Below are 27,569 nucleotides of genomic sequence, written 5' to 3' on the forward strand. Positions count from 1 at the left end.
AATAAGAAAGTCATGAACATAAAAGTTGTTGAACACATCACTATCTACAACTTTTATTTTGGTCATCTTTTCATTTGACAAAATTTGGACTGTTCAAATTTTGAATTTCAATAAATGGCGACTTCAAACAAGATTTTGAAAACTTAAATGATTTCAACTACAAAAGTCGTGAACATCAAAGTTATTGAACTCGTCACTATATACAACTTTTATTTGGGTCACTTCTTCATTTGACAAAGTATTAGTAAACATTGTTCATAAATTCACATATCACTCATAGTTTCCTGAACTATGTGAGAGACATGTTGATTTGTGAACAATGTTTACTATCACTTTGTCAGATGAAGAAATAACCAAAATAAAAGTTGTAGATCTTGATGAGTTATACATCTTTGGTATTCATCACTTTTTCAGCTGAAATCATTTGGTATTTTAAAATCTTGTTAGAACTTGTCATTTTTTAAATTTGAAAATTTGAATTGCTCAAACTTTGTCAAACGAAAAGAATGACCAAATCAACACAGTAACTTGATAGGGCATGATTTTAGAAAAATTTTGGAAAAAAATCATCACATTTGGAGTTAGTATGAGGGAGAAAGACTAGTTACAAATGTTACCCAGAGATTAAAAAGAAAAATTACAAATGTTCATATTGATCAATGATGAACAAGTGTAATTTCTCTTTTTAATCTATGGCTGAAACTTATAACTAGTTTTTCTCCCTCATACTAACTCCAAATGTGATGGTTTTTTTCCTAAAATTTTCTAAAATCATGCTCTATTATTTTAATCTGGTCATCTATCTTTGTCACTAATTTTGGACAATTCAAATTTTGAATTTCAGAAAATGACAACTTCAAACTTGATTTTCAATCACTAAATGATTTTAGCTGTAAAGGTGATGAATATAAAAGTTGTATAACTCGTCAAGATCTCCAACTTTTATTTTGATCATTTCTTTATTTCATAAAGTGTTAAGTGCTTGTTTTATGTGTTTGAATAGTTGTCCGAACAAGTAGTAATAAGTGCATGTTTCAAGTGTCTGCGTGTTACAGCTGTTTTAGTAGTGTCGGTGCGAAAGGTGACCAACAAGTAAATATTTGTAGTTTTACCGTACGTTGTGATCGGATGTGGCCTAGCACTCAATGACACAGGGTATATACTGGTTCAGGCAACGTGCCCTATGTCCAGTTTGAGTCGGTCGGTGACTTTATTCCTGAGCCTAGGTGCTCGAAGTTTACAGTGGGGTTACAAACAAGAAGGAGAAAGATGGGGGGTGCAAGAGGTCCGGTCGGACTCCAGACCGAAGAGCCGAGAGTGACGGGAGCTCCTTATTGGGAGAGAGTGCTCTGTGTAGCTTTAGAGTGTCTAAAGCTATCAGAGAGTGAATCGATCGTTGGTTGTTCGAATCGTCTAAATCCTCCTTATTGGGAGAGAGTGCATCCCCTTTTATAGATGAAGGGGATGACCTTACCAGAGAGAGAGAGAGTGTGTGTACATGTGCTACTAAGTCTTGTTGCCCACGTCGTCGGGTAAAAGATGAATGTAGGCGCCCACAACGCTGTTGATGTCAGACGCATGTGGCAGGTTTTACCGTGTTCACCATGTATGGCAAATGACGGCGCCCACAACACTGTTGATGCCTAGAGGCATGTGGGGAGGTTTTACCGTGTTCGCCTGGTAGGGGAATTGATGGCACCCACAACACTGTAGGTTAAACGTCGGCGCCCACAACACTGCTTGGGTTCTGACATGCCTGGAAGGTTGCAGGGCACCCTTCTGACATGTTCTGTCAGTACTGTCCTGCAGGTGTACAGGGTACGGTCCTTGGTATTGCGGTTGACTTGAGCGCCCTACCTTACTTGTTCTGCTCGTTTCCTAGGTCCTCACCAAGCAGGCGTCCCCGGTCGGTTGGTCCCAGTCGGCTACGACTGCGCCAGTCGGAGAAGAGCTGTAAGCAGAGGTTCGGTGCATCCCCGGTCGGAGACGCAGGTCGGAGTCGGAAGCGGTGTTTGGCCAGGCCTTCTGGTCGGAGACGCGGGTCGAAGTTGGAAGCGGCGTTGTTTGGCCAGGCCTTACGGTAGGAGAGGTGGGCTAGAGTTGGAAGCGAGCGCCATTCCTCCTAGGCCAGGCCTTCCGATCGGAGAGGCTGGCCGGAGTCAGAAGCGAGCGCCGTCCTTTCCTTGGCCAGGCCTTTCGGTCGGAGAGGCGGGCTGGAGTCGAAAGCGAGCGCCGTTCCTCCTTGGCCAGGCCTTCCGGTCGGAGACTGGATCGCCGTTCTGGCCTGTCATTAGGTTTTTGGGCCAGCCCAGGAGGTGCGCGTCATTCACAACATCGTCTGCTGGGCCGAGGTTTTGCTAGGAAGCAGATCCATTAGGGACCCCGGGTTTATGAGCCCGACATGAGCCCCCGAGCCCCTGGGCGATTCGGGTAGAATCATCTGGGGGATTTTTTGTCTTGTCGGTGGGTGCGCACGAGCGCACCCACGGGTGTAGCCCCCGAGCCCCTGGGCGATTTGAGTAGAATCATCTAGGGGGTTTTTTGTTTTGCCAGTGGGAGAATTTTTTTTGTTTTGACAGTGGGTGCACGCGAGCGCACCCGTGGGTGTAGCCCCCGAGCCCCTGGGTGATTTAGGTAGAATCGCCTGGCGGGTTTTATCTATAGGCGTGTGTGTGTGCACCTTGGGCGAGACAGAGTCGTCAACCAAGTCGTCGGGTGTGCCGATGGACAGCCGAGGGGATCGGGCAAGACGAACTTGTGGACCCAGGCGTCGGGCGCAGCCAAGGGATTGGGCGAGTTAGAGTCACGGATCCAGGCATCAGGCCACAGCCAAGGGACAGCCAAGGGATCGGGCGAGTCAGAGTCGCGGATCCAGGCGTCGGGCGAGTCGGAGTCACGGATCCAGGCGTCAGGCGAGCTGAGGGATCGGGCGAGTCGGAGTCGCGGATCTAGGCGTCGAGCAAGCCAAGGGATCTGGCGAGTCAGAGTGTCTTGAGCCCCTGAGCCCCGTTGGGCTTGGTAGGGGTCGGTTGAGTTTCATGCGTTACCCCGTTCGCGGTTTCCGCAACCGGAGGGGCTGAGCTAACGTCGCTTGCCTCGATGGCTCGAGTGACGCGCTCGGTGAGCTCGCTAACAGGTACGTTCGAGTGAAATCCGAGTTCGTCATTTGTGACGGGGTCAGCACAGCCCTCATGTGGCATTCCACTACTCCTTAATCCACGTCCCGACAGATGCCTGGGTCGTTCCAGAGACCGACCCAGGTGGCCCGCTGGCCTCCCCTCGATGGAGATTCTGTGGGCATGGCTCGCGGTTAGGATCGAACGAGAAGGTTGAGATGACCCTATCTGATTCAGAGCAGGCTGGGCGAGGGCTGCTGGGGCTCATCTATGTTTTCTCCCCTAGCTCTGTTTGACACGAGGCGGCCTCGAGCCCTTCGTGGGCCGGCCTTCGAACCCCGGTTGGTCGTTGCTCATGTTGAATGAGGCAACTACCGCTTTGTGACACAACATGAAGCGTTATGATGCATCATCTGCATATGCGATGCTTTGGATGCATGGGATGAATGAATGAATGCATGCATGGATGAATATGTGAATGCGTGTATGAGAAATGATGAATGAATGACCATGTAAATAAATGAAATAGAAGGTTTTGGTAAGGTTACCTTGATGACTTGAGTGACGGGTTTGAGTAGTTTTTATCGGATATGTCTAATCGGGACCCATGCTCGTCATTCATGATGGAGTCAGCGTGGCCCACATGGGGCGTCCCTCTGCTCCTTACCTATCTCTCGACGTTCACCTGAGCCGTTTGATCGACTCCGGAAGCCTGTTGGTCTCTCCTGGGCGAAGATCCCATTGTTGGGCCCTTCCTAATCTTGCCTAGGAAGGCGGAGGGCTGCCTGCGTGCGGTTGCATCTTGTTTCCCACGCCCAGCGTGTAGTAGTGGTGTGCCATGCCCAGGCCACGTCTTGTCTAACTAGGCACCATCTCGTCGGGCAGGAAGCATCCCATCGGTCAGGACACGTCCTGCCGCATCCCATCCGCATTGAATTGGGGAAGGGAGAGGGTTTTTCGCCCCAATCCTTCACCTTTCCCCAACTATTGTGCCTCCTCTTTAAATAGGGGAAGGGAGAGGGCTTTTGCCTTGTTCCTTCACCTATTCCCCATCTACCGCCTCTCCTCCTTCTTCCTTCTCACCAATAGCATTTGTGTGTCACGGTAGTTCCTAGGAGAAAAAAGGGGAAAGCGAGGGAGAGGAGAAACTCACAGATCCTTTCGTGAATCTAGAGCGCAATGTCGAGCTGGAGGTCATCCTGTGTGAGTCAGTCGGTGTTGGCTGCCTTCGTTGAGAAGGGGGTGCCGCCGCCGAAGGAGGTGGTGCACTGGAGGGCTCCCGTAGGGGAGGCTTTTTTGCGACCTTGGGCCGGCGAGGTCATCTCCTTCCTCGCCTTCCACGAGCACAGGCTAGGATACCCCATGCATTGGTTTCTGCGTGGGCTCCTCAATGAGTGGGGCTTAGAGCTGCAGCACCTCAATCCAACTGGGGTGCTACATATCGCCGGCTCCATCACCGTCTGCGAGGCCTTTCTCAGGATGGAGCCGCACGTGGACTTCTTCCGGCGTCTCTTCTCCGGGCGAGCCTTGTTGAACGGGGACCCGCCTAGGATCACGCCAGTGGGGGGCTTCACGCTGCAGAAGAAGCCAAGTTCGTTGGGCGCCTACCCTGTGTACTCCCCCCGCGACTCCAACCAGGGGTGGCACGGGGAGTGGTTCTACATTAGGAACCCGATGGAGGCACCATTCCCGTTGTTCACCAGTAGAAGTCGGAGAGGCAGGATAGCTGGTCGTGGGCCCCCCAGCCCGCAGAACTAGCTGGAGATCATTGAGGTGGAGCTCCAGAAGCTGGTGAAGCACGACCTCGATGGGGTGTGGGTGTTCCACACCTTCTTCCACCATCGGGTCACCCCGCTAGCGGAAAGAACATGGCCGATGTGGATGTACACTGGCCCAACAGACCCCGACTGTGTGTCGCCGAAGGAGTTGGCGAAGGACGAAGTCTAGAGCCAAATGGACCGGGTGCTATGACTGAGGCCCAAAGAGTTCCTTGACAGAAAGCCCAGACCTCTTCACGCCTCAAAGCTATCCAATCTAGTTCATTCTCCTCTCCTTATTTTGTGTCCCTTTTGATCCTGCTCTCCTGTAATCTTGACTTCGAGTCATCCGTTTCGTAGGGACTCGAACGTTACAAGTCCCAGCCGCATCTTCCGAAGGGGCTGGAGGGCGTGGCTTGGCAAGCCGCCCTAAAGGAGGCGAAGGATGCCAAGAAGAAGAAGAGAGCTGAGAAGGCTCGGAGGAGGCACCAGATGGAGAAGGATATCGCCCGACGCATGCGGGTCGGGCAGAATAGGAGCGATGTTGAGGCGGAGCTCGAGTTGGAGGAACCCACGGAGATGGGTGACGACATGATTTCCTTCAAGGATGAGGGAGGATGGGAGGTCATCGTGACCACGGTGGAGCACCGTGAGCTTGCGGCCACATCCGCCAGTGGTAGGCGGGATACAGAGAGGCGTGGCGATGTTCCAGTGCCAAGGAAGCATGCCGCAAGCTCGGACGCCGTCGGCGAGCCAGAGACGAAGCGGATACGGTCGCCACGCCATTCGGAGGTGTCGTCGGCCTTCTCCCCACCTGCTCCGTGTGCGGTGGGGCAGGCCAGGTTGTTGGAGGAGCGGCCTTGTACCCACGCATCTTCGGGGCCGGCGCCAGCGCACGACCCAGGTCATCGTCTCGGAGGTCTTTGGGTTAGTGCCAAGCACCAGCACGCCCGCCATCCGACTGGCGGAGGTCCTAGATGAGGTTTGGGCCCTCATCTCCGACGGGATGTTCTACGAAACATTTGGGGTGCTGACTTCGGTGGTAACCCACCACCCAGACCTAGACTTCGCCACCATCTACAGTGGGTATGCCGATGGCTAGAGCATGGAGGACATCCATGCACTCGGGGAGAGGTTGCTGCCACTCGCATAGTTGGTGGTTGAGCAAGTCTCTGCGTAGTGGGTGATGGATGCTCATCGTGCGAATGCGGCCGAAGGTGCATGCTAGGAGGATGTCGCCCAGTCTATGGATGGAGCAGAGCCTGGATCGGAGGCAAACATTGCCCCGCCTCCGACCGAGCCTAGTGTCGCCATGCCGGAGAGCGAGCAGCCCCTACCTTCGCCGGTCGCGCCGTCAGCCGATGCTGTCGGGCAGCCGTAGTAAAATTTAGAGTAGAAGTACTTAGCATATGTAAAGCATAAGTTCATGGGGAATCCCCCGTGTGAATGTTTTTGTGTATCCATGAATACAACAACTTTGTTTTTGTGATGAATCGCTTCGTTCGGGGAAGTCTTGTCCCATCCATTCCTTGTTTTTACCCTAGCATAGCTCTGTTTTTATTCTTTCTTTTTCACACCTACCCATTCATCCCGTAGGCTGCAACCTTAAGAGCCTAGGCGTGGCCCATGAGGCTTAGCTGCTCGTAACCATAGGTACAGGCGGGGTGCGATCGGTCAGAATGTCTAAAGCAAAGTTATGTAAGGTAATTAAAGGAACGGACTACCCTTTCGTTCGGGTAAAAATGTATTTACCATAAGATAGTAAAAAAAAGAGAGGTGGTATCGCACCCCCGTGGAGCCCCCGAGCAACTCGGGCCGAAAGTGTTTGGGCTGGGGTGCTTTTTAGGAGCGAAAGTTGAATGAAAGAAAATGGTAAGACCGAATTTTTAAGGGAAGAAACAACGTAACTGTTCGATGTTCCAAGTGTTGGTGAGAACGTCACTGTTATCGTCCTTCAGCCGGTAGGCGCCCGGTCAGATCACTTCGGTCACCGTATAGGGTCCTTCCCATGGTGGAGAGAGTTTGTGCCTCTCCTTGGTCGATTGGGTCCTTCGAAGCACGAGGTCTCCGACCTCGAGGATCCTTCCTCTGATTTTCCTCTTGTGGTACCTGCGGAGAGTCTACTGGTAGCGAGCGAAGCAGATGACGGTTGTCTCGCGGGCCTCCTCGAGCAGGTCGACTGCATCTTGTTCAGCCTCTGTGGCTCGGTCATGGTCGAAGGCCTTCACTCTTGGGGCACCGTGGTCGATGTCAGAGGTCAGCACTGCTTCAGCTCCGTAGGCCAGGAAGAAGGGTGTGAACCATGTGGATCGGTTTGGGGTCATTCTTAGGCTCTACAGGATCGCTGGGACCTCTGCACCCCATCGCCCGGCATACTTGTTGAGTCAGTCCAAGATGCGTGGCTTAAGTCCTTGGAGGAGCATGCCATTGGCACGCTCGACTTGACCGTTAGTACGTGGATGTCCGATCGAGGCCCAGTCGATCCTGATGCTGTATCCTTCACTGAAGTCCGGGAACTTCTTCCTGGTGAAGTTAGTTCCGTGGGCAGTGATGATACAGTTAGGAATGCCGAACCAGTAGATGATGTCGAGGAAGAATTCGACTGCCTCTTCCGAGCTGATGTTGGTGATAGGCTTCGCCTCTATCCACTTGGTGAATTTGTCGACCGCTATGAGCAGGTGAGTGAAGCCGCCCGGGCCCTTTTTGAGGAGCCCTACCTTGTCGAGGCCCCAGACCGTGAACAGCCAGGTGATGGGGATGGTTTGAAGCTCCTGCACCGGCAAATGAGTTTGTTGTGCATAGAATTAGCATCCCTCACACCTGCGGACAACCTCCTCTGCATCTCGTAGTGCGATGGGCCAGTAAAAACCTTGCCAAAAGGCTTTTTTGACCAGCGACCTCGGGGCCATGTGATGTCCGTAGATTCCGTCATGGACCCCAAGTAGGAGCTGCTTCCCTTGGTTGGTAGGGATGCACTTCATGAGTACCCCCGATGGACTTCATTTGTAAAGTTCATCACCGAGCGCAACGAAGGTCTTGGTGCGTCGAGCGATCCGTCGTGCTTCAGTCCTCTCGAGCGTGAGAACCTCCTCGAGGAGGTAGGCGAGTAGCGGCACTCGTCAGTTGGTTTGATCGAGTGCCACCATGGTGACGTTGGCGGGCGACGTCGTTATGGAGGCACTGGGGTCAAAGCCCTCGAGCACCGGTCGGCATTAGGGTGTGTCCAGATCAGTCCTTCCTGGATGCGGGCGGATAGCTCGTGGAGGTCGTTGACGAAGACCCCGTCCAGAGACGGAATCTGCCTGGCAGCCGATTTCACGAGAAAATCAGTGGCGTTATTGTCCTTTCGGGGGACATGATGTAGCTCGATCCCCGGGAATTTGTCCTCAAGCTTGCGCAGCTCCTGGCAGTATGCTGCCATGATGGGGCTTTTGCAGGAGGACTCCTTCATGACTTGGTCAATGACCAACTCTGAGTCACCATGAACGTAGAGTCACGTAGCGCCGAGCTCGATGGCGATGCGAAGTTCGTTGATGAGGACTTCATATTCCGCAACATTGTTTGAGGCCGAGAAATGGAGGCAGATGGCGTAGTGGAGCCTACTCCCGTCCAGAGAGATCAGAACCACCCCAGCCCCAAGCCGGGCGCCATTACGAACCTATCGAAGTACATCGTCCAGTACTCGTAGGTGACGTCTAGGGTCGGTAGCTGGACCTTCATCCATTCGGTGACAAAATCCACGAGAGCCTGAGACTTAATAGCAGTACGGGGGATATACCTGATGAAATGGCCCATTAGCTCGAGTGCCCACTTGGAGATCCATCCCGCGGTGTCACGATTGCTGCTGATGTCTCTGAGCGGGTATGAAGTGACGACCGAGACTTCATGGTCGATGAAGTAGTGCAGGAGCTTCCGAGTTGCCATCAGCACGGCGTATAGGAGTTTTTGCACCTGGGGGTACTGAACCTTGGGGTCGGTGAGTACCTCCCCAATGAAGTATACGGGTCGCTGGACCTTAAGGTGGTGTCCCAGCTCCTCCCTTTCGACGACCAGGGCGGCGCTCACCATGTGGTTGCTTGCCGCGACGTAGAGGAGGGGTTCCCCCCGTTCGGGAGCGACAAGGACTGGGGCCGATGTCAGTGATGCTTTGAGGCTCTCTAAGGCCTACTATGCTTCCTCAGTCTAGATGAAGGCATGCGTCTTTTTGAGAAGCTTGTAGAGAGGCATTCCTCGCTCGCCTAGCCGGGAGATGAACCGGCTCAGGGCGGCCAGACAACCGGTGAGCCTTTGTACGCCCTTGACGTTGCATATGGGCCCATGTTGGAGATGGTCATGATTTTTTCGGGGTTGGCCTCGATGCCACGTTCGGACATGATGTATCCAAGCAGCTTCCCCTTCGAAACCCTGAAAACACATTTTTCGGGATTCAATTTGATGTTGAACCTTGAGGTTCATGAATGTCGCGGTCAAGTTAGCGATCAGGTCACAAGCTTGAGCTATTTTGACGACTATGTCATCAACATAGATGGTGATTGTTGCTTTTGGTCGGTCGACTTGATCAGGTTGGTCAAGCAGGTTGATTTGATCGGCAAAGCATTGCAGCATGCACTGTTGATAGGTGGCGCTAGCGTTCTTCAGGTCAAAAGGCATGGTTACGTAGCAGTATGAACCATACGGGGTGATGAATGAGGTTCTGAGTTGATCGGACTCTTTCATCACAATCTGTTGATAGCCTGAGTAGGCATCCTGAAAGGAGAGGATCGCGCATCCTGAGGTGGAGTCGACTATCTGGTCTATGCGCGGCAAAGGAAAATGATCCATCGGACACACCTTGTTGAGGCCAGTATAATCTTTGCACATTCTCCATTTCCTGATCTTCTTTTTAACAAGAACAGGATTGGCAAGCCAGTTAGAGTGGTATACCTCCTTGATGAATCCAGCCGCCAGGAATTTGGCGATCTCCTTGCCTATGGCCCTACGCCTCTCATCATCGAAGCGACGCAGGCGCTGCTTGGTGGGCTTCGAGCTCAGGATGAGGCGCAGTGCGTGCTCGGTGACCTCCCACGGTATGCCCAGCATGTCAAAAGGTTTCCATGCGAAGACGTCACGATTGGCACGTAAGAAGTCGATGAGCTCGCATTCCTATTTGGCCGCGAGCTGTGTCCCGATCTACACCATCTTGATAGGGTCAGTGGCGTCGATCCCCACTATCTTAGTTTCCTCGAGTGGGCAGAAGGCAGTCAAGGAGGTTGTCTTGTTACAGTCTGAGACTGCTGGGGTCAATGATTCTCTGAGCTGAGGGAGCTCGGTAGAGTTGACATCGGTAGTGGCGAGCTCGAAATGCTCACGGTCGCACGTGAAGGCGTGCAAAAAGGTGCTACCCACGATGATGACACTGTTCGGGCCCAACATCTTTAGCTTGAGGTAGGTGTAGTTGGGGATCACCATGAACTTGGCGTAACATGGCCGCCCCAAGATGGCATGGTAGGACCCAGGGAAGTCCACCACCTCGAAGGTGAGGATCTCTGAGCAGAAGTTGGCTCGGTTGCCAAATGTGACGGGTAGGTCAATCTGCCGAGCGGGTATGCCTGCGCTCTTGGGATCACACCATGGAAGGGAGAGCTCGCTGGATGGAGCTTCGATCGGGGGATGCACATGGGGTCGAGGGTGTCGACGTAGAGGATGTTGAGGCCACTACCTTTGTCCATGAGCAACTTGGTGAGGCGCTTCTTGCGGACGATGGGGTCAACGACGAGTAGGTAGTGCCCCGGTCTAGCAACGTGGGATGGATGGTCCCTCTGATCAAAGGTGATCAAAGATTCTGACCAGGTGAGGAAGGAGGGGACGGCAGTCTTAGCGACACAGGCCTCTCTGTAGCACACTTTGTGCTGGCGCTTGGAGCAGATGGCATCGGATCCCCCAAAGATCATGATGCATTTCTTAGGATCGGGGAAGCCGCCCCCATCCTTGCCCACCTCGCCCCCTTTCTTGGCTGCTGCCTCCTTGCCCTTTCCTTCTTTTGGCCTGCCGGCCTATCGCAGGAAGCGCTTGAGGAGCTCGCAGTCCTTGTAGAGGTGCTTGACGGGGTAGGCGTGGTTGGTGCACGGGCACTCCATGAGCTTGTCGAAGTCATCAGGTAGGCCCTGCTGGGGCTGCTTGCTCGTGCGATCAGCCGCGGCAACCAACATGGAGTTGGCCAGTCAGCGATGATCCTTCTTGTTCTTTTTGCCCCTCTATGTGGAGGGGCCCTCATCTTGATCCTCACGCTTGGCCTTGCCCTTGTCTCGACCTCCGTTGAAGACCACTCTGACCACCTCCTCGTTGGAGGCATGGTTCGTGGCGACGTCGAGCAGGTCGCAAGTGGTTCGGGGCTTCAGGCAGCAAAGCTTGTGGATTAGGGATTTGCAAGCTGTCCCGGAGAGGAAAGCGTTGATGATGTCCGTGTCAACGACATCAGGGAGGGAGTTTCTTTGTTTGGAGAACATGCGGATGTAACCCCACAGGGACTCGCTGGCAGCTCTTGAGGTCCTAGGAGTTCCTAGGGTGGACATACGTCCCCTGGAAATTCCCGACGAAGATCCTCTTGAGGTCCGCCCAGTCGCGGATGCTATCGTGCGGGAGGAATTCAAGCCATGCACGAACATGTTCCTCCACGCAGATGGGGAGGTATTGAATGATGAAGTGGTCATCATCCACTCCTCTGGCTCGGCAGGCGAGCCGAAAGTCTTCGAGCCATATACCGGGGTTCGTCTCCCCGGTGTTTTTGGTGATGTTGGTGGGTGGTCAAAAGCGCTGTGGGAACGATGCTCTCTGGATGCGTCGGCCAAAGGCCCGTGGTCCCGGGCCATCCGGGCTAGGACTCTGGTCGTCTGGCCGGTGACCATGTCTGGGGTGCGTTTCACCGCTCGCCTCGACGGTCCGGTCGGGGCCCGTGCCGCCTGCCCTTACCACCGCCTGATAGACATCATCATCATGCCGAGCTTGGTGCCGGTTGCTGATGACGCTGGGAGCGTCTCGGTTCGGAACGAGCCGTTCGCGTGCCGGCGGTCGGTGTGGAGCAGGCGCCGGGTCAGACCGCAGTGCAGCTACGGCCTTCTGTGCCACGCTCAGTGGCTGTAGAGGTGAGCGGATGGAGCGATTCGTCTAGTGCGTCCCCGCTCTCCTAGTGGGGAGAGAGGCCACGAGTCGGTGTCACGATGCGGAGCTCTCCGCCTGTTGAATGGCGGTGATTTCCACTAGCGCTCGGAGGTTCTGGTGGACCGCCCGCTCCTGGGGGTCAATAGGCTCGGGAACACCGTGCAGAAGCATCGCCATAGCGGCGATGTTCTGGCCTACCCAAGCGAACTATGGGGGATCGTTCCCCCCGTCCATGATGTTGCGCTGGACCTAGCGAGCTCGACCCCGAGCTCTGCTCACCAGGTCACACGCGCGCGGCGCAGCGTGCTGCACTGAGCGCGCTGGCGCAGGTGGCGGCTGGTTCTGCCGCCGTTGTGGTAGCTCCTCGTCGTGCTCCTACGCACATGCGAGGGCCTCCACGCGAAGGTCCAGAGGGGTGTGGGTCTGTAGAGACTCCGCTACCACCGATGACTGTCTCGGGGCGTCCGCCATAGCGCACTCTCGGGACAGTGGGTGGCTAGGCGCCATGACATCACCGATGCTGGAGCCATCGCTCTCAACATCATCATCCATGAGGTCGTGAAAAGAGGTGGGGGAGTAGCCCGCCATCCCCATGAATTCGGATGCGAGAGGGGGCAGCGTTAGCATTTTCTAGAGCCCCTATGCATACCCGTCCACGGGGGACATGAGGCCATAGGAGAACCAGTCGCACGGCGGTCGTGGTAGGGACAGCGGGGTCCCTTCGAAGAATCGGTGGAAGATAGTAAATAGCGAGTAAATAATAGTATGTATGTTACTCACAGCGAGGTTTGAGCCCAGCGTGGGCTCGGAGCAAAGTGCAGGTGCCTCATCGTCGAAGTCATCGGGAGTCCCAGAGCCGACGGAGGGTGCCCCTCCGACGGGTGCCGGAACAAGTGCCTTCTCTTGAAGGCGCAACACGCCGAGCTGGTCAGCGACAAAGTCCAGGCTCCCAAAGAGAAAGGTCTGGGACGGCTCAAAGATGGGAGGTACGCACATCCTAACAGGTGGGAGTGCGGGAAACTCCAGCGAACCGAAGCGAGTCGTATCGCTTGAGCCCGCCATGGCGAAGATGGCGAAAAAGTGGGCCATCCAATGACCAAAAGCTTGAACGTACGGCGTCTTCCCCACGGACGGCGCCAACTGTCGGTGCGAAAAGTGACCAACAAGTAAATATTTGTAGTTTTATCGTATGTTGTGATCGGATGTGGCCTAGCGCTCAATGACACCGGGTTTATACTGGTTGAGGCAACGTGCCCTACGTCCAGTTTGAGTTGGTCGATGACTTATTCCTGAGCCCAGGTGCTCGAAGTTTGCAGTGGGGTTACAAATGAGAAGGAGAAAGATGGGGGGTGCAAGAGGTCCGGTTGAACTCCAGACCAAAGGACCAAGAGTGACTGGAGCTCCTACGTGCGCTAAGTATTTGAGCGTGTGCTCTGTGTAGCTTTAGAGTGTCTAAAGCTAGCAGAGAGTGAATCGATCGTTGGTTGTTTGAATCGTCTGAATCCTCCTTATTGGGAGAGAGCACATCCCCTTTTATAGATGAAGGGGATGGCCTTACAAGAGAGAGAGAGAGTGTGTGTGTATGTATGCTACAAAGTCTTGTTGCCCACGCTGTTGGATACAAGATGATTGTAGGCACCCACAACACTGTTGATATCAGACGCATGTGGGAGGTTTTACCGTGTTCACCATGTATGGCAAATGACGGCGCCCACAACACTGTTGATGCCCAGAGGCATGTGGGGGGGGGGGTTACCATGTTCGCCTGGTAGGGGAACTGATGGCGCCCACAACACTGTAGGGCAAACATTGGCGCCCACAACACTGCTTGGGTTCTGACATGCCTGGAAGGTTGCAGGGCACCCTTCTGACATGTTCTGTCGGTACTATCCTACAGGTGTATAGGGTACGGTCCTTGGTATTGCGGTTGACTTGAGCGCCCTGCCTTACTTGTTCTGCCCATTTCCTGGGTCCTCACCGAGCGGGCGTCCCCGGTCGGTTGGTCCCAGTCGGCTCCGACTGTGCCAGTTAGAGAAGAGCTGTAAGCAAAGGTTTGGTGCATCCCCGGTCAGAGACGCGGGTCAGAGTCGGAAGCGGTGTTTGGCCAGGCCTTCCGATTGAAGACGCGGGTCGGAGTCGGAAGCGGCGTTGTTCCTCCTTGGCTAGGCCTTCCGGTCGGAGAGGCGGGCCAGAGTCAAAAGCGAGTGCCATTCCTCCTGGGCCAGGCCTTCTGGTCAGAGAGGTGGGCTGGAGTCAAAAGCGAGCACCGTCCTTTCCTTGGCCAGGCCTTTCGGTCGAAGAGGCCGGCCGGAGTCGGAAGCGAGCACCGTTCCTCCTTGGCCAGGCCTTCCGGTCAGAGACTGGATCGCCCTTCTAGCATGTCATTAGGTTTTTGGGCTGGCCTAGGAGCTGCACGTCATTCGCAACGTCATTTGCTGGGCCGAGCTTTTGCTGGGAAGCAGATTCATTAGGGACCCTGGGTTTATGAACCCGACAAGTAGTAATAGAGTGGATGTTGCAATAGGTTTATCTGGATGTTGCAAAGGGTAGTCTCACACACAAGTATAAATGTAGTCTCACACACATACATAAATATATAGTCTCACACACATACATAAATATATAGTCTCACACACATGCATAAATGAAGTCTTACAAACACACACACTTACACAAACACTCCACGTTCAACAACTAGCTAGCCCACTGTAACGACTTTTCCCTTGATACCTTTTCGTTCCCATGGCAATATGTCTTTGGGCAGGTTCTTTTCCACAACACTGATCTTCTTAGGAAAGTCTATCAATAGCGGCATCTCATCGTAGTTATTGTAAGCTTCAACATCGTCCACGCCATCAACTCCGATAATGTGATGTTTTTCGGAGGCAACCACGTGCTTTGTCTTCTTCTTCCGGGGGAGGTTACTTTGTGGGTCAGGCATATAGAAAACTTGTGCGACATATGAAGCAAGCACCCAAGGGTCATCTTGGTAGCCTAGATTCTCGAGGTCCAGGACTCTCAATCCGATCACGTTCAGCTGGTGTTGTTTGATCCAGCGGCATCGAAACAGGGCCACCGTTATATCCCTTCCATAGTCAAGTTCCCATATCTCTTCAATGATGCCAAAGTATTGGATCTTTTGCCCCACTCCATCGAGAGCTATTCGAACGCCGCTATTTTGGTTCACATATTTACTATCCTTTGCGTGGGTATAGTACATATACCCATTGATGTCATAAGCTTTCCAAGATGTCACTTGTCTTGATGGCCCCTCCGCCAACCTACTGATGGTAATAGAGTCTATGGTTTCTCCAGGTGGTATGTTTTGGTCCTTCAACCATGTAGTTAGTCGTTGCTTGTGCTGTTTCATGACCCAATCATCTGAATGACCATTTCTCTCCGCCATAATGATAGCCAAGTGTTCATCAATGTACGGTTGCATCAGTTGTGTACTCTGCAAGACACTATAATGCGCCCGACTCACTTCTTTGTAATCATGGTCGATGAACACTTTTCTACCACTAGTGCCCTTCCCAGTCAGCCTACCCTTGTGACAAGAATCGGGTTTACCAATCCCTTTCTGTACTTTAAGGTACTCTTGATAGTACTCGACGACTTCTTCAGTACTATAACCCTCTATGATGGAGCCCTCTAGGAATGCTCGATTATGCACGTATCGGCTTAGAACTGACATGAACTGCTCATAGGATCACATTTCATGCAAGTAGCAAGGGCCCAGCGCCTGTATCTGATGAACCATGTGAATCATGAGATGTGGCATTATATCAAGAAAAGTAGGAGGTAAACACATCTCTAGTTGGTTTTGTGTCTCCACCATAAATTCATGTAGGTCACTTAGCTACGGGCAGAGTGTATTCTCCATTAGCCTCAGGTATTGGGTGAAGCTGCGGCATCACGTTTAGCTGCACCATGTCTTTCCATGATTTCAGACCATCCTTTGACTTGCCTGTGTCCATCAAGGTAGAAATAAGACTCTCAAAGACATTCTTCTGCACGTGCATAGCATCAATGGCATGGGGGACCTCCAAGTCTGGCCAATAAGGTAGATACTGAAAGAAGATCGATTGTTTCTTGAAAGGTACGCCTTCGACAAGAGGTATGCTTCTATCTCTGTTCGTCCCATCTGGATTCTTCTTTCCATAGACGACGCGTATGTTTTTCACCGTTCTCCGTTATGACGTCTCTCCGGAGGGGGTTCAATCTCTAGGGTGTTGTCATAAAATCTAAAGAACAATTTGCTATGGTACTTGTGACTTGTCTTTAAGAAGCGCCGGTTCCTTAGGTAAACTATATTCTTGGACGCATCCAGGAACACCCATTAGTACCATCCAAGCAAACTAAGCATCCCATCTTCCCTTTGATCTGTCCAGACAAAGCAAACAGTGTGGGGTAATCATTGGTAGTAACAAATATTATTGCGATACATATGAAGTCCTCCTTTCGGAACGCATTGTACATCGGCTCCCCATGCCTCCATAGCCTCTCCATTTCTGGCATCAAAGGCTCGAGGAACACGTCTATATCAATGCCTGGTTATTTAGGACCAGAAATAAGAATAGTGAGGAGAAGGTACTTTCTCTTCTGACACAACCATGTTGGGATGTTGTACATGGTCAAGATCACTGGCCAAGTGCTGTGGTCGCTCGTCCTCTCATTGAAGGGATTCATTCCATTGGTGCTCAAGCCAAACCGTACATTCCTTGGGTCATCGCTGAATTCTTTGTGCTTCTCATCGATCCTTTGCCACTGACTACAATCAACAAGGTGTGCAATCTTTTCATCATCCACCATGCGCTCATCATCCCACCATGTCATGAGTTCGGCTTCTTTAGGGTTTAGGAAGATACGTCTCAAGCGGCCGGTCACTGGCAAGTACCACATTACCAAGGCAGGAATTCTTCTCTGCTTTGCATCGTTGCCTAATGGAGTGTCCTCTTAGGGCTGAGATTCTTGTACCACCTTTTTTGTACCCTTCTTATTCCTCTTTTTCCTCGTGGAGGCTTCATCAACACCGTCAAGGTCATTGTTCTTGTACCGACTGGCCCCACACCGGGGACATTTATCTAGTGACTTGAACGTTTTGCCATGAAAAAGGATACAGTGGTTGGGGCATGCATGGATTTTTTCAACCCCATTGTCAATGGACTTATGACCTTCTTCGCTTGGTATGTGTTGGTGAGAACTGAGTTTGGTTGTGGCAGCACCCATGACAGGAGACGCAATAGATCATTGAAACTATAGTCTGACCAGCCGTACTTAGCCTTCAGGATGAGTAGCTCAAGCACAAAACGTAGCAATGTCCAATGTGTCGGACATCCCTTTTCAACACTATACACAGTCTCCTTTGATGCTTTTGTCACCCTTTCCAAATTTTCTAGACCTTTCGGGCTCTTTAGTAAAATCTCTGGTCCAAGGACTAGAATCATTTCCTCCAAATCATCAAAATCATCTTCATCACCAACACGTGCTCCCCCATCATTATTGGCACTACCTTCGTCGTTACCATCCCAACCACCAGCATCACCACCTTGCTCATTGCCAAACTCAGGATCCATTTGTACATCAAGCTCTTCTGAGTATTGGGACAGGTATTCTAGGGTTTCGGCGCCGTCTTCTTCATCATCGTCGCCATTATCAACAACCGTTGTTTCACCACGATGAATCCACACTGTGTAGTCCTCAACAAATCCTCGCACAATCAAATGTTCTCTGATGATACTCACATATGTCCATGCCATAAGGTTCTTGCAATCTTTGTAGGGACAAATAATTATATCCTTATTCTCTGTCAATGTCGCTGCATGCTTCTGTATGGCTTCAATAAATTTGTCCACCTTTTCACGGAAACCTGCCTTGAACCTTGACGAACCATACATCCAAGACTTCCTGTACTCCATCTTTTAAAACACAACAACCAAAGAAAATACATTAAAGGACTACTAATTCAGATATATATATATATAAATGAATCAAATTAATAATTAATTACTTGACAATAATTCTATATACTTCAGATATATATAAATATAAATATAAAATAAAATTACATGAAGCATATCAAACACACACCATGGTAGAGGGTAATTAATTAATGGCCTATTTATCAATAAATAATTAAAATATATATTTATTAATTAAAATAAATAATTTTAAAGACAACAATTTGCAACAATTAATATTTTACCCACTACCTTTCATGCAACCCTATTCCAATTTTATGAAACATAAATTTACAAAATTAAAATTAAAAAAAAACAAACCCTAGATCTAGATCTAAATCTACATGTACATGAAACATATATGAAACTAGGGTGTAATCTCAACTAAAATCAAGCAAGATCGACTAATAAATGGTGTAATATCATTTATCTAACTAATTTACACTAATAGCTTCAAAACTAGAGTCTAATTTGCTTCATACAAAACTCAAGCACCATAGAAGAGAGAGAAAAGCAAAACTTTAATTACGATCACTAACCAACCATTAAAACTTCAAATAAAGGCTTGGAATGGCATTTTCTTACCTTGTACAACATCTCCATCAAAGTATTTGAGATCAAAACCTCCCCCTTAGTAGAGCAATTTTTGGAAGGAGCCCAAGGCCTCCCAACCTTTTTTGCTCGGGTTGGAGAGAGTGGCCTGAGGTGAAAGAAGGTGGCTGCTATATATACAACGGACATTTGTAGGGGCGGCTGGTGATTCAGCCGCCCCAACAAATGGACACAGCAGGGGCGGCTGGTAATAGCCGCATCTACATACCAGCTGCCCCTACAAATCGACGTATTTGTAGGGGCGTCTTGTATTACCAGCCGCCCCTCCTGTGCCATTTGTAGGGGTGGCTACTGTGCTAGAGCCCGAGCACGTCATTGTAGGGGCTGCTCCAATGCCAGCCGCCCCTAAAAAAAACCCCATTGCTACAAACTGTTTTTCACTTAGTGGAACCAACTTGTGTTTTGTTTGAGTCCTGTGCATGTATGTGTGGGTAATTAGGGGAAGCTCCTTGTTCCATGTTACCTAGGGATGAAAACGGTCGGGAAATCCCTCAACCGTTTTCTACTTGTACATTTGGATACGAAAACGAAAGTTAACGCGGTAGTCGGACACGAAAATGAACGCGAACTTACAGATTATCGAGAATTTCAAAAACAAACCAAATCGAGCGGAATGATGTCGAACACGGTCGGTATACGAAAAATTAATACGAAATACTGACCCGTAGGACTAAGTGCATAACAATTAACAAATAATAACAAGTGCCTCAATTTAACAATATAGGCCTTAATTTAACGAGTTCCACGTGTTTTGGTTGGTCTAGAGTTGTTCTCTAGGATATGCCAAAAATACACATAAAAAGATAATATATGGAGCATTTACATATTAGTAAAAAGGGACTTCAAATTAATTCACATATTCACCATTTCAAAATGATCCCAAATGCTGAAATGGAATACACCACTGCAAAGGGCTCGTTGAGATAATCAAAATGGATATACTATTTGGCTAATTTGGAGTTCATATGGAAATTTTATGAAATTTCGAAATTAAAAATACAACACTGACGTCATCACCAAAAGGAGTTAAACGGCCGCAGGCAGCATGGTGAGCAAATACAAAGGTATCGGTGGTCAGCCAACCAGCACACGTACATTTCCAAATGCCAAGGCCTAGCGCGGCCCACCTGCGGTCTGCGGGAGCATATGCGGGCACCAGCCCGGAAGCGAGCCAGCAAGCTGCCTTCCGATACCTCGCTTACGCAGATGGAAGTGAGGGAGCTAATAGTCTAAGAATCAGGCGCACTCATAGCACGGGGCGCTTTTTGCGTCATCTGCCTTGAATGGGATGGGCAGTGCCTTAGAATATTCTGTATTTCATAAACATGATATTTTTTTAATATAAAAAAGCAGAAAATTGCAGGATATTTTTTGAATAAAAAAGCGGAAAATTAGAAAACGGTAAAAAAAAACACCTAAACCGTTTTCGTTTTGTTTTTGAATTTGGCATATAGTATTTCGTATTGAGTTTGAATTTGTTTGAAAATGTTCGAAAAATATGAATTCGAGTGGGTCAAATGTAGTATCGAATTTGAATTTGTTCCAAAATATGATTCGAGCGGGTCAAATGTAGTACGGGGTGGGGTGTGTTCTGACCACTAATGTTACCTATTAGGCCTATGTACGTGGGTAGTTCTCTTGGCTAGTCAACGAACACTGTTATCAAATTTAGTTTTTTGGACGGTGTTCTAATTTTTAAATAGGAGGGCCCAAATAATATGAATTCAATTTGTTTTTTTAAATTTAATGTCAAAATCTTAATAAGTGTTAAACTGTTATTTCAAATTTTGTTCTAGTATCTGTCGTTTCATTTATACCTGTCTTGTATCAAATTGAAATCATCTTATTCTGAATCTCTGTCAGCAAGGAAGATCGCCTAGTTCTAGCCTTAGTATTTGTCATTCATGTACATTCGTCCAAAGATGCTCTCGCCTAGTTCTTGCTTTAGTATTTGTCATTCATGTACATTCGTCCAATTTTTTTTTTTGTTACGGCGCTTGTTTACTACAATCTGCAGATAATAATGCACGCCACAAATCATTGATTGAAGCGTGCCCGTGCCAAGGTATTTTGCTAGTCAAGTCAGAAAACAACAATGATAGAATGCAAAGAAGTATGAGAAAAAAAAAGATAGAATGCAAACAATCTAATAGTGACATCACTAACTGGAGAAGTTACAGCAAACCAGGCCAACTTTCTTACTTTACTATCAATGGCCCGTAACAGTGGCATCAGTACATAGACAGCAAGCCACATTTACTGAAACAACAAAAGCTCCTTGCATTGTGCAAAATTAGAAGATATACCGGCATAACATTGCTATGACAAATCTGAACATTACGTGGTAATGACTAATATTAAGAGTTTTCTATCTCGTTCACCACATCATCAGCTAACTTGGCCTGTAGAGATCCAAGGCACTTTTCGAATCCTTCAAGGGCTGCAAAGGTGCTCTTAGGTGAGCCGCCAAGGTTCCCTATTTCCTTGCGCATCCCGTTGATGCCATTGTACAGTTTTTATAGTGAGCTCCATCTCAGATGAGTCTTGTGGTGGGTATACAGAAGCCCCAAGATCATTGACCTGGTCGGCAATCTCCTTGCAATGAGTCAGCAATTTTTCCATTGGCTCAACTTTGTCCTCATTAGCCCCATCTTTGTTACCTGAGCTCTTGAGCAAACCAGTAATGAAACCAATTGCCTCTTTCACTACAACCAGGGAATCAGATGCCACAGTAATAACCAACTTGGCAACAGCAACCTCTTCTTCAGTGAAATCATCATCATCATCTAGATCAAGATCAGATATCTCATCTCTATCAGAACAACAGCAGTGTCAACAATACCATTGGAAGGCTTCTCAGCAGTACTATCACCAGAATCACCAATAGGGAGTTCATTCATTTCCCGGAGAACATCTTTCAGATACACACCTAATCATGGCTCGTCCTATGGCAATACAGTTTGATGTAAGCACCTTCTTGAGAGCAGCACAAGCTTCCCATACAGTTCCTGTGACCTAGGGTATAGTTGTGTTGTGGTCAGGGCTGAGAGATTCTGCATTAGATTAAAAAAAGGACATGTTAGCCCAATTAAAAATCTTCTGAGGGATCAAAACAAACGATGTGCGAGACTTGATGGTGATGTTAGTCGCTGAATTCTTACTCTTGGTAGTAGCATTATTCTTACTCTCATCGAGAGAGGATGACACTAGGAGTTGGGACAATTTTCTGGTTTATTTCTCACACAAATGCCATGCCAACCTGAGGGGTTGGGGATACATATTTATAGGGTGCTAGCCAGCCAAGCATATGCCAAGATGCTAGTCTAAGATGCTAAGATGCTAGTCTAAGATGCTAAGATGTTGTCCTCTAAGATGCTGTCCTAGATGTTAAGATGCTGTCCTTGTGGCAGTAACAGCCAGCAGCCCCACAAAGACCAGACCAGCCAGACTTATCCATCATTCTCCCCCTAAGTCTTGTGCGTCGTCTTGTGGGAAAGTTGAACCATCCCGGTCCTCAAGCAGAGCTCAAGGAACTTGATCCTCCCAAGGGGCTTGGTGAGCAGGTCCGCAAGCTGATCCTTGGTGTTGTTGTAGCTCGCCTTGATGCTCCATTCCTCCAAACAGCCTCGGATGAAGTAGTACCTGACCCGGATGTGCTTGATGCGTTCATGGGAAACGGGGTTCTTTGCTAGGGCCAGAGCGGACTTGCTGTCCACCCTGAGCTCCACCGCTCTAGTGTCTCTGCCGAGGAAATCACCAAGCAGTCGAGCGAGCCAGAGCGCCTGAGTCGAAGCGGTGGAGGCCGCTATGTACTCGGCCTCGCAGCTGGACAGGGCCACCACCTGCTGCTTGACCGACTGCCAGCTAATGAGGCACTTGCCGATGAAGAAGAGGATCCCGCTCGTGCTCTTGCTGGTGTCGATGTCGCCGGCGTGGTCACTGTCGCTGTACCCGACGAAGTGTGCCGCCCCAGGGCACCTAGGGTAGTAGAGGCCGTGGTCGAGAGTCCCCGCAACGTAGCGGATGATCCTCTTCACAGCCTGTTGGTGCTCCGTCGTCGTTCGCTGCATGAACCGACTAACGTAGCCGACGGAGAATGCCAAGTCCGGCCGTATGTGGGTGAGGTAGCAAAGGCTCCCCACAAGACGCCGGTACTACGTAGCGTCCACATCCTCCGTCGTGCTGTCGTGGCTTAGCTTTAGCCTCTCCTCCATCGGAGTGAGAGCTAGGTTGCAGTCGGTGAGCCCAGCTAGCTCAACGACGCACTTGGCATAGGCGGTCTGTCGAAGCGTGATCCCGAAGTCATCCTGGTGCACCTGGATTCCCAGGTAGAAGGAGAGAGGCCCCAGGTCACTCATCTGGAAGGTGGCCTTCATCTCTTCCTTGAATGCCGCCACCTCCGCATCCTTGGGGCCGGTGATCACCAAGTCGTCGACGTAGACACCCACCAGCAGAGCATTTCCTCCACTGCCCCATTGGTAGATGGCCGCCTCGTGCGGGCTTTGCTCGAAGCCCATCCCCTTTAGCGTGGAATCCAACTTGGCATTCCACGCCCTCGGTGCCTGCCGCAAGCCATAGAGGGCCTTGCGCAGGCGGAGCACCTTGCCCTCCTTGCCGGGGATCGCAAATCCCGGCGGCTGGTGCACGTAGACCTCCTCCTTCAAATCGCCGTTAAGGAACGCCGACTTGACGTCCATGTGATGAACACGCCAGCCCTCCTGGACGACTAGTGCAAGGAGGAGTCGCACGGACTCCATCCGTGCCACAGGAGCAAAGGCGTCGTCGAAGTCAACCCCCTCCTGCTGCACGAAACCTTGTGCCATCAAGCGAGCCTTGTGCTTGACAATGGCGCCGGCTTCATCCCTCTTCAGCTTGTATACCCACTTAAGGGTGATCGCGCGGTGACCACGAGGAAGGTTAGCAAGCTCCTAGGTGCGGTTCTTCTCAACCGCATCCATCTCCAATTGCATCGTGGCGCGCCATGCCACGTGTCTCTTGGCCTCTGCAAACGACCGAGGCTCGCCATCGTCACACACAAGGTGCAACTACGCCTCTAGGTCGTGAGGCACCAGTCCCGGCACCGGCTGGTCACCGAGAAGGTTCTCCATCATATGGTACCGCAATGGCTCGCCGTCGTGGTACGCGTCGATGCGCTCCTCATCGTGAGAGAGCAGAGTAGCGAGCTCAACCGGGCTGTGCTCGACACGAGCTGGTGTTGGAGTAGACGTGCCTAGAGAGGTGCCTGTCTGTGCTGGAGTGCGTGGCGATGCCGTCTGTGGTGGAGTCGGCGATGAACTCATCGCAGCCGGGGTCCTGGCTAGAGAGCATGGTGCTGTCGGAGTAGCAGGCACCGGGGTAGGTGAAGGCTCAGGGACTAGGGTAGACGCGCTCATCGAAGAAGAGCTGCCTACTCGGAGCCGAGCCGTCATCCACCGCCTTGTCCTATGCCCATCCTCGCCCTTCGTCGAACACAACGTCACGCGTAGTGCGCACACGCTGTGTCTTCGGGTCGAGGATGCGGTAGGCCTTCGAGCCCTCCGCGTAGCCGATGAACACTCCCAGAGTGCTCCTATCATCGAGATTGCTGATGTGGCCAAGCTCCTTGGCGAACACGAGGCAGCTGAAGACCTGCAAGTGGGAGACCGCCGGCTTGCGCCCTGCCAAGCCTCGTACGGCGTCCTACCGTCGAGCGCCTTGGTAGGCGAGCGGTTGAGGATGTAGACGGCCGGCACCACCGCCTCTCCCCAGAAGACAGCCGGCATCCCCCTCTGCTTGAGAAGGGCCCGAGCCATCCCCACAACAGTTTGGTTGCGCCGCTCGATGACGCCGTTCTGTTGCGTGCTGTGCGGCACGGACTAGTGGCACTGAATGCCCTCATCAGTGCAGTACGACGCGAATTCAGCCACCATGAATTCACTGCCATTGTCGGTGCGCAGCACGCGTAGCTTGTGGCCGCACTCCGCCTCCGCAGCAGCCTACGCGCGCCTGATGGCGTCCGTAGCCTCTCCCTTGCTACCGATGACCATCACCCACATGTAGCGGGAGAGGTCATCGACGAGCAGCAGGAAGTAGCGTCATCCTCCTAGTGTGGCCGGTCTCACCGGGCCACACAAGTCCCCATGCACAAGCTCGAGCATCTCCTTGGCTCGAAAGCTCGCCCGCTGGGGAAAGGGGAGTCGCCTGTGCTTCGTCAACACGCAGACATCGTAGAGTTGCTCCACATGGTCGAGGCACGGCAGGCCTCACACCATCTCTGTGGCACTAAGCCGCTTCAGGGCCTCGAAGTGAAGGTTCCCAAAGCACTCGTGCTACTGCCACGCTTCATCGCCCCGATGAGCAGCGAGACAGAGGGGTTGTGTCACCTGCACGTTAAGGACGTAGAGTCGATTTGCGCTTCTGGATACCTTGGCAAGAAGGCAACGACGGCGATCCCAGATCCTCATGACTCCATCCTCAACCACCACGCGCGAACCGTTCTCATCCAGCTGTCCCAAGCTGATGATAGAGTTCCTCAACGCGGGGATGTAGTAGACTCTGGTGAGCAGCCTGTGCTCACCAGACATGGCGGTGAAGATGACGGAGCTGACGCCCTTGATCTCCACGCCGGAGGCATCCCCAAACTTGACGGAGCCTCGGATGCTAGAGTCAAGCTCGGTGAAGAACTCCCATCGACCGGTCATGTGATGGGTGGCACTAGTGTCGAGGCACCACCCGTCAGTCTTGTCGTTGCTGGAGCCGTCGCCTAGGAGGGCATGTGCTTTTGGCTCGTCAAGGTGGAGGAGAGCCGCTGGAGGTAGCTTGATGCTTGCATGTGCCATGAACAGAGCCGTCTCCTCCTCCTCCGCCTGTGCGACGTGGGCCTGGCTGCGTCGTTGCTATCGACAGTCCTTGGCCCAATGGCCAAGCTGGCCGCAGTTGCGGCAGGTGTCGTCTCATGCCGACTTGTGCCTGCCAGCGGCGCTGCCCTGGGTGCCTCCATGGGTATCACCCTCGGCACATCCTCGTGCCTCGGCCTAGGCGTCTCTACGCGCCTTGCGCGGCTTACCACGTTTGCGGCCGCCTGTCGCGGAAGAAGGCTCCCCCTTCTTCCGGTCACCTTGGCTGGCAAGCCACTACTCCTGAGTGAGAAGGAGCTTCCCGCCAGTGGTGATGGGCCCCGAGAGAGACTGCGGCTCATCGCTGTCAACGACCTTGAGGCAACCTATTGCCTCCTCGATCGACATCGTGGAGAGATCCAGCAGAGACTCGATCGAGCGAGCCATCTGCTTGTACTTCTCGGGGACGCAGCGGAAGAGCTTTTCGACAGCTCTCTCCTCGCCATAGGTGTCATCGCCAAACTACACCATCTTCTACAATAGAGTGTTGAGACGGAGAGCAAAGTCATCAACGTCCTCACCTAGCTTGAAGGCCAGGTTCTCCCACTCCTTGTGAAGTGCCTGTAGTGTGGACTTGTGGGCACGGTCGCTGCTGATGCGTGCCGCAGCGATGGCATCCCAAGCCTCCTTGGTAGTCCGCTTGTTGGTAAGCGAGAACTGCATCTCGGGCGGGACTGCAGTGATGAGGGCATCTAGCGCCCGTCGACCTAGGTCGTAGTCGACGTCGCCGTACCGGACTGCCTCCCACATGTGCCGCACCTGGAGCTTTACCCTCATCACCGCAGCCCACTCGATGTAGTTGGTCTTAGTGAGGGTAGGCTACCCACCGCCAGGGCCGACGTCCCTGACGACAGCTTGGAGCCCGTGGTAACCACGGTACCGATCCGGGGAGAGAGAGCTATGCTACCTGTGAAGGCCGCGCTCTCCATCGACCCGTCCACCACCGTCGCCGTGCGTGCCTCCTCCAGGAGCGCCGCCGCTATGCGCGCCTCCTCCAGGAGCGCCGCCGTCGTGCGCGCCTCCTCCATGAGCTCCGCCGGCGCATCCGCACCTATCTGGGCTACCGCCACGCTCGTGGGCGTGCGCGGCTGCCCACTACGCCGCCCGCGCTTGTCCTGCCTCCCTCCCCAGTAGCTCGAGGTTCGCGTCGGCGCTGTCGTTAGCAGAAACGGAGCTGCTGATGCTGCCGCGCAGGGCTCGACCTCTGCTGCCGCCACGCGCGCTGCATCCGCTGCCGCCGCTACTTCTGCCTCCACTCTAGCTGCTGCCAGCTCCGCCGCTGCCAGCCTCGATGCCCTTACCGCCGCCGCAGCGGTCTCTGCCGCCGCTCGCTCGTGTTCCTCTGCCGCGGCAAGTTCGGCCTCCTGCCGACGCCGCGTGCTCGAGGCGACCGAGCGTTGAGACTGCCCTGCGGACATGACGCGCTACCGGGGGGCTGCTGCGTGGGGAGAGGGCTGCTTCAAACGCGTAGAGGGAGAGGAGTGAGCAGGAGCGGCCGGAGCTGCTGCTGCTCCTAGCTGGGGCTGTTGCGCGGCTGGGAAAGGAGATGAGCAGGAGATGCTCAGGCTACAGGATAGTACGGCTCTGATACCAGTTGTTAGTCGCTGAATTCTTACTCTTGGTAGTAGCAGAATTCTTACTCTCATCGAGAGAGGGTGACACTAGGAGTTGGCGCAATTTTCTAGTTTATTTCTCACACAAATGCCATGCCAACCTGAGGGGTTGGGGATACATATTTATAGGCTGCTAGCCAGCCAAGCATATGCCAAGATGCTAGTCTAAGATGCTAAGATGCTAGTCTAAGATGCTAAGATGCTGTCCTCTAAGATGTTGTTCTAGATGCTAAGATGCTGTCCTTGGGGCAGCAACAGCCAGCAGCCCCACAAAGACCAGACCAGCCAGACTTATCCATCAGGTGAAAGTAATAGATTGCACGTTTGTTGTTATTATCAGATGTCCTTTACTATTTATTCACTCGAGGACTAGAATCACAATACGATGCAACCAAGTTAAAATGTCACATGCTTCCCCTCACTTCAAATATGTGGAATTTAAATAAGCAATACTCATGTCACTATTTCTTCATCAAGATTGATTTACACTAAATTCTGA

The 27,569-nt window shown here is 51.7% G+C and overlaps 2 protein-coding genes and 1 pseudogene across 2 annotated transcripts in view; 1 reads left to right on the forward strand and 2 right to left on the reverse strand.

Annotated features, from left to right (window-relative positions):
• LOC136483557 (putative disease resistance protein RGA4) overlaps window positions 1–27,569 on the forward strand; it is a 224,145-nt gene that overhangs the window by 131,626 nt on the left and 64,950 nt on the right. The gene's annotated exons all lie outside the window — the stretch shown is intronic.
• LOC136479519 (uncharacterized) lies at window positions 15,862–17,928 on the reverse strand. Its single transcript, XM_066477364.1, has 2 exons — window positions 17,157–17,928; window positions 15,862–15,977 (listed from the first exon to the last, which is right to left on the reverse strand). Exons 1-2 carry the CDS (start codon window positions 17,926–17,928, stop codon window positions 15,862–15,864), a joined length of 888 nt encoding a protein of 295 aa, XP_066333461.1.
• On the reverse strand, window positions 20,737–26,234 carry LOC136479520 (uncharacterized; annotated as a pseudogene).

Source organism: Miscanthus floridulus, chromosome 9 (genome assembly GCF_019320115.1).
Source record: "Miscanthus floridulus cultivar M001 chromosome 9, ASM1932011v1, whole genome shotgun sequence".
Classification (NCBI taxonomy): Eukaryota; Viridiplantae; Streptophyta; class Magnoliopsida; order Poales; family Poaceae; genus Miscanthus; species Miscanthus floridulus.

Coding starts and splice junctions, on each gene's coding strand:
- LOC136479519 (XM_066477364.1), bottom strand. CDS start 17,928: ATGGAGTACAGGAAGTCTTGGATGTATGGTTCGTCAAGGTTCAAGGCA. Junction 15,978..17,156: donor TCCATTGACAATGGGGTTGA/AAAAATCCATGC, acceptor TGATGGACACAG/GCAAGTCAAAGGATGGTCTG.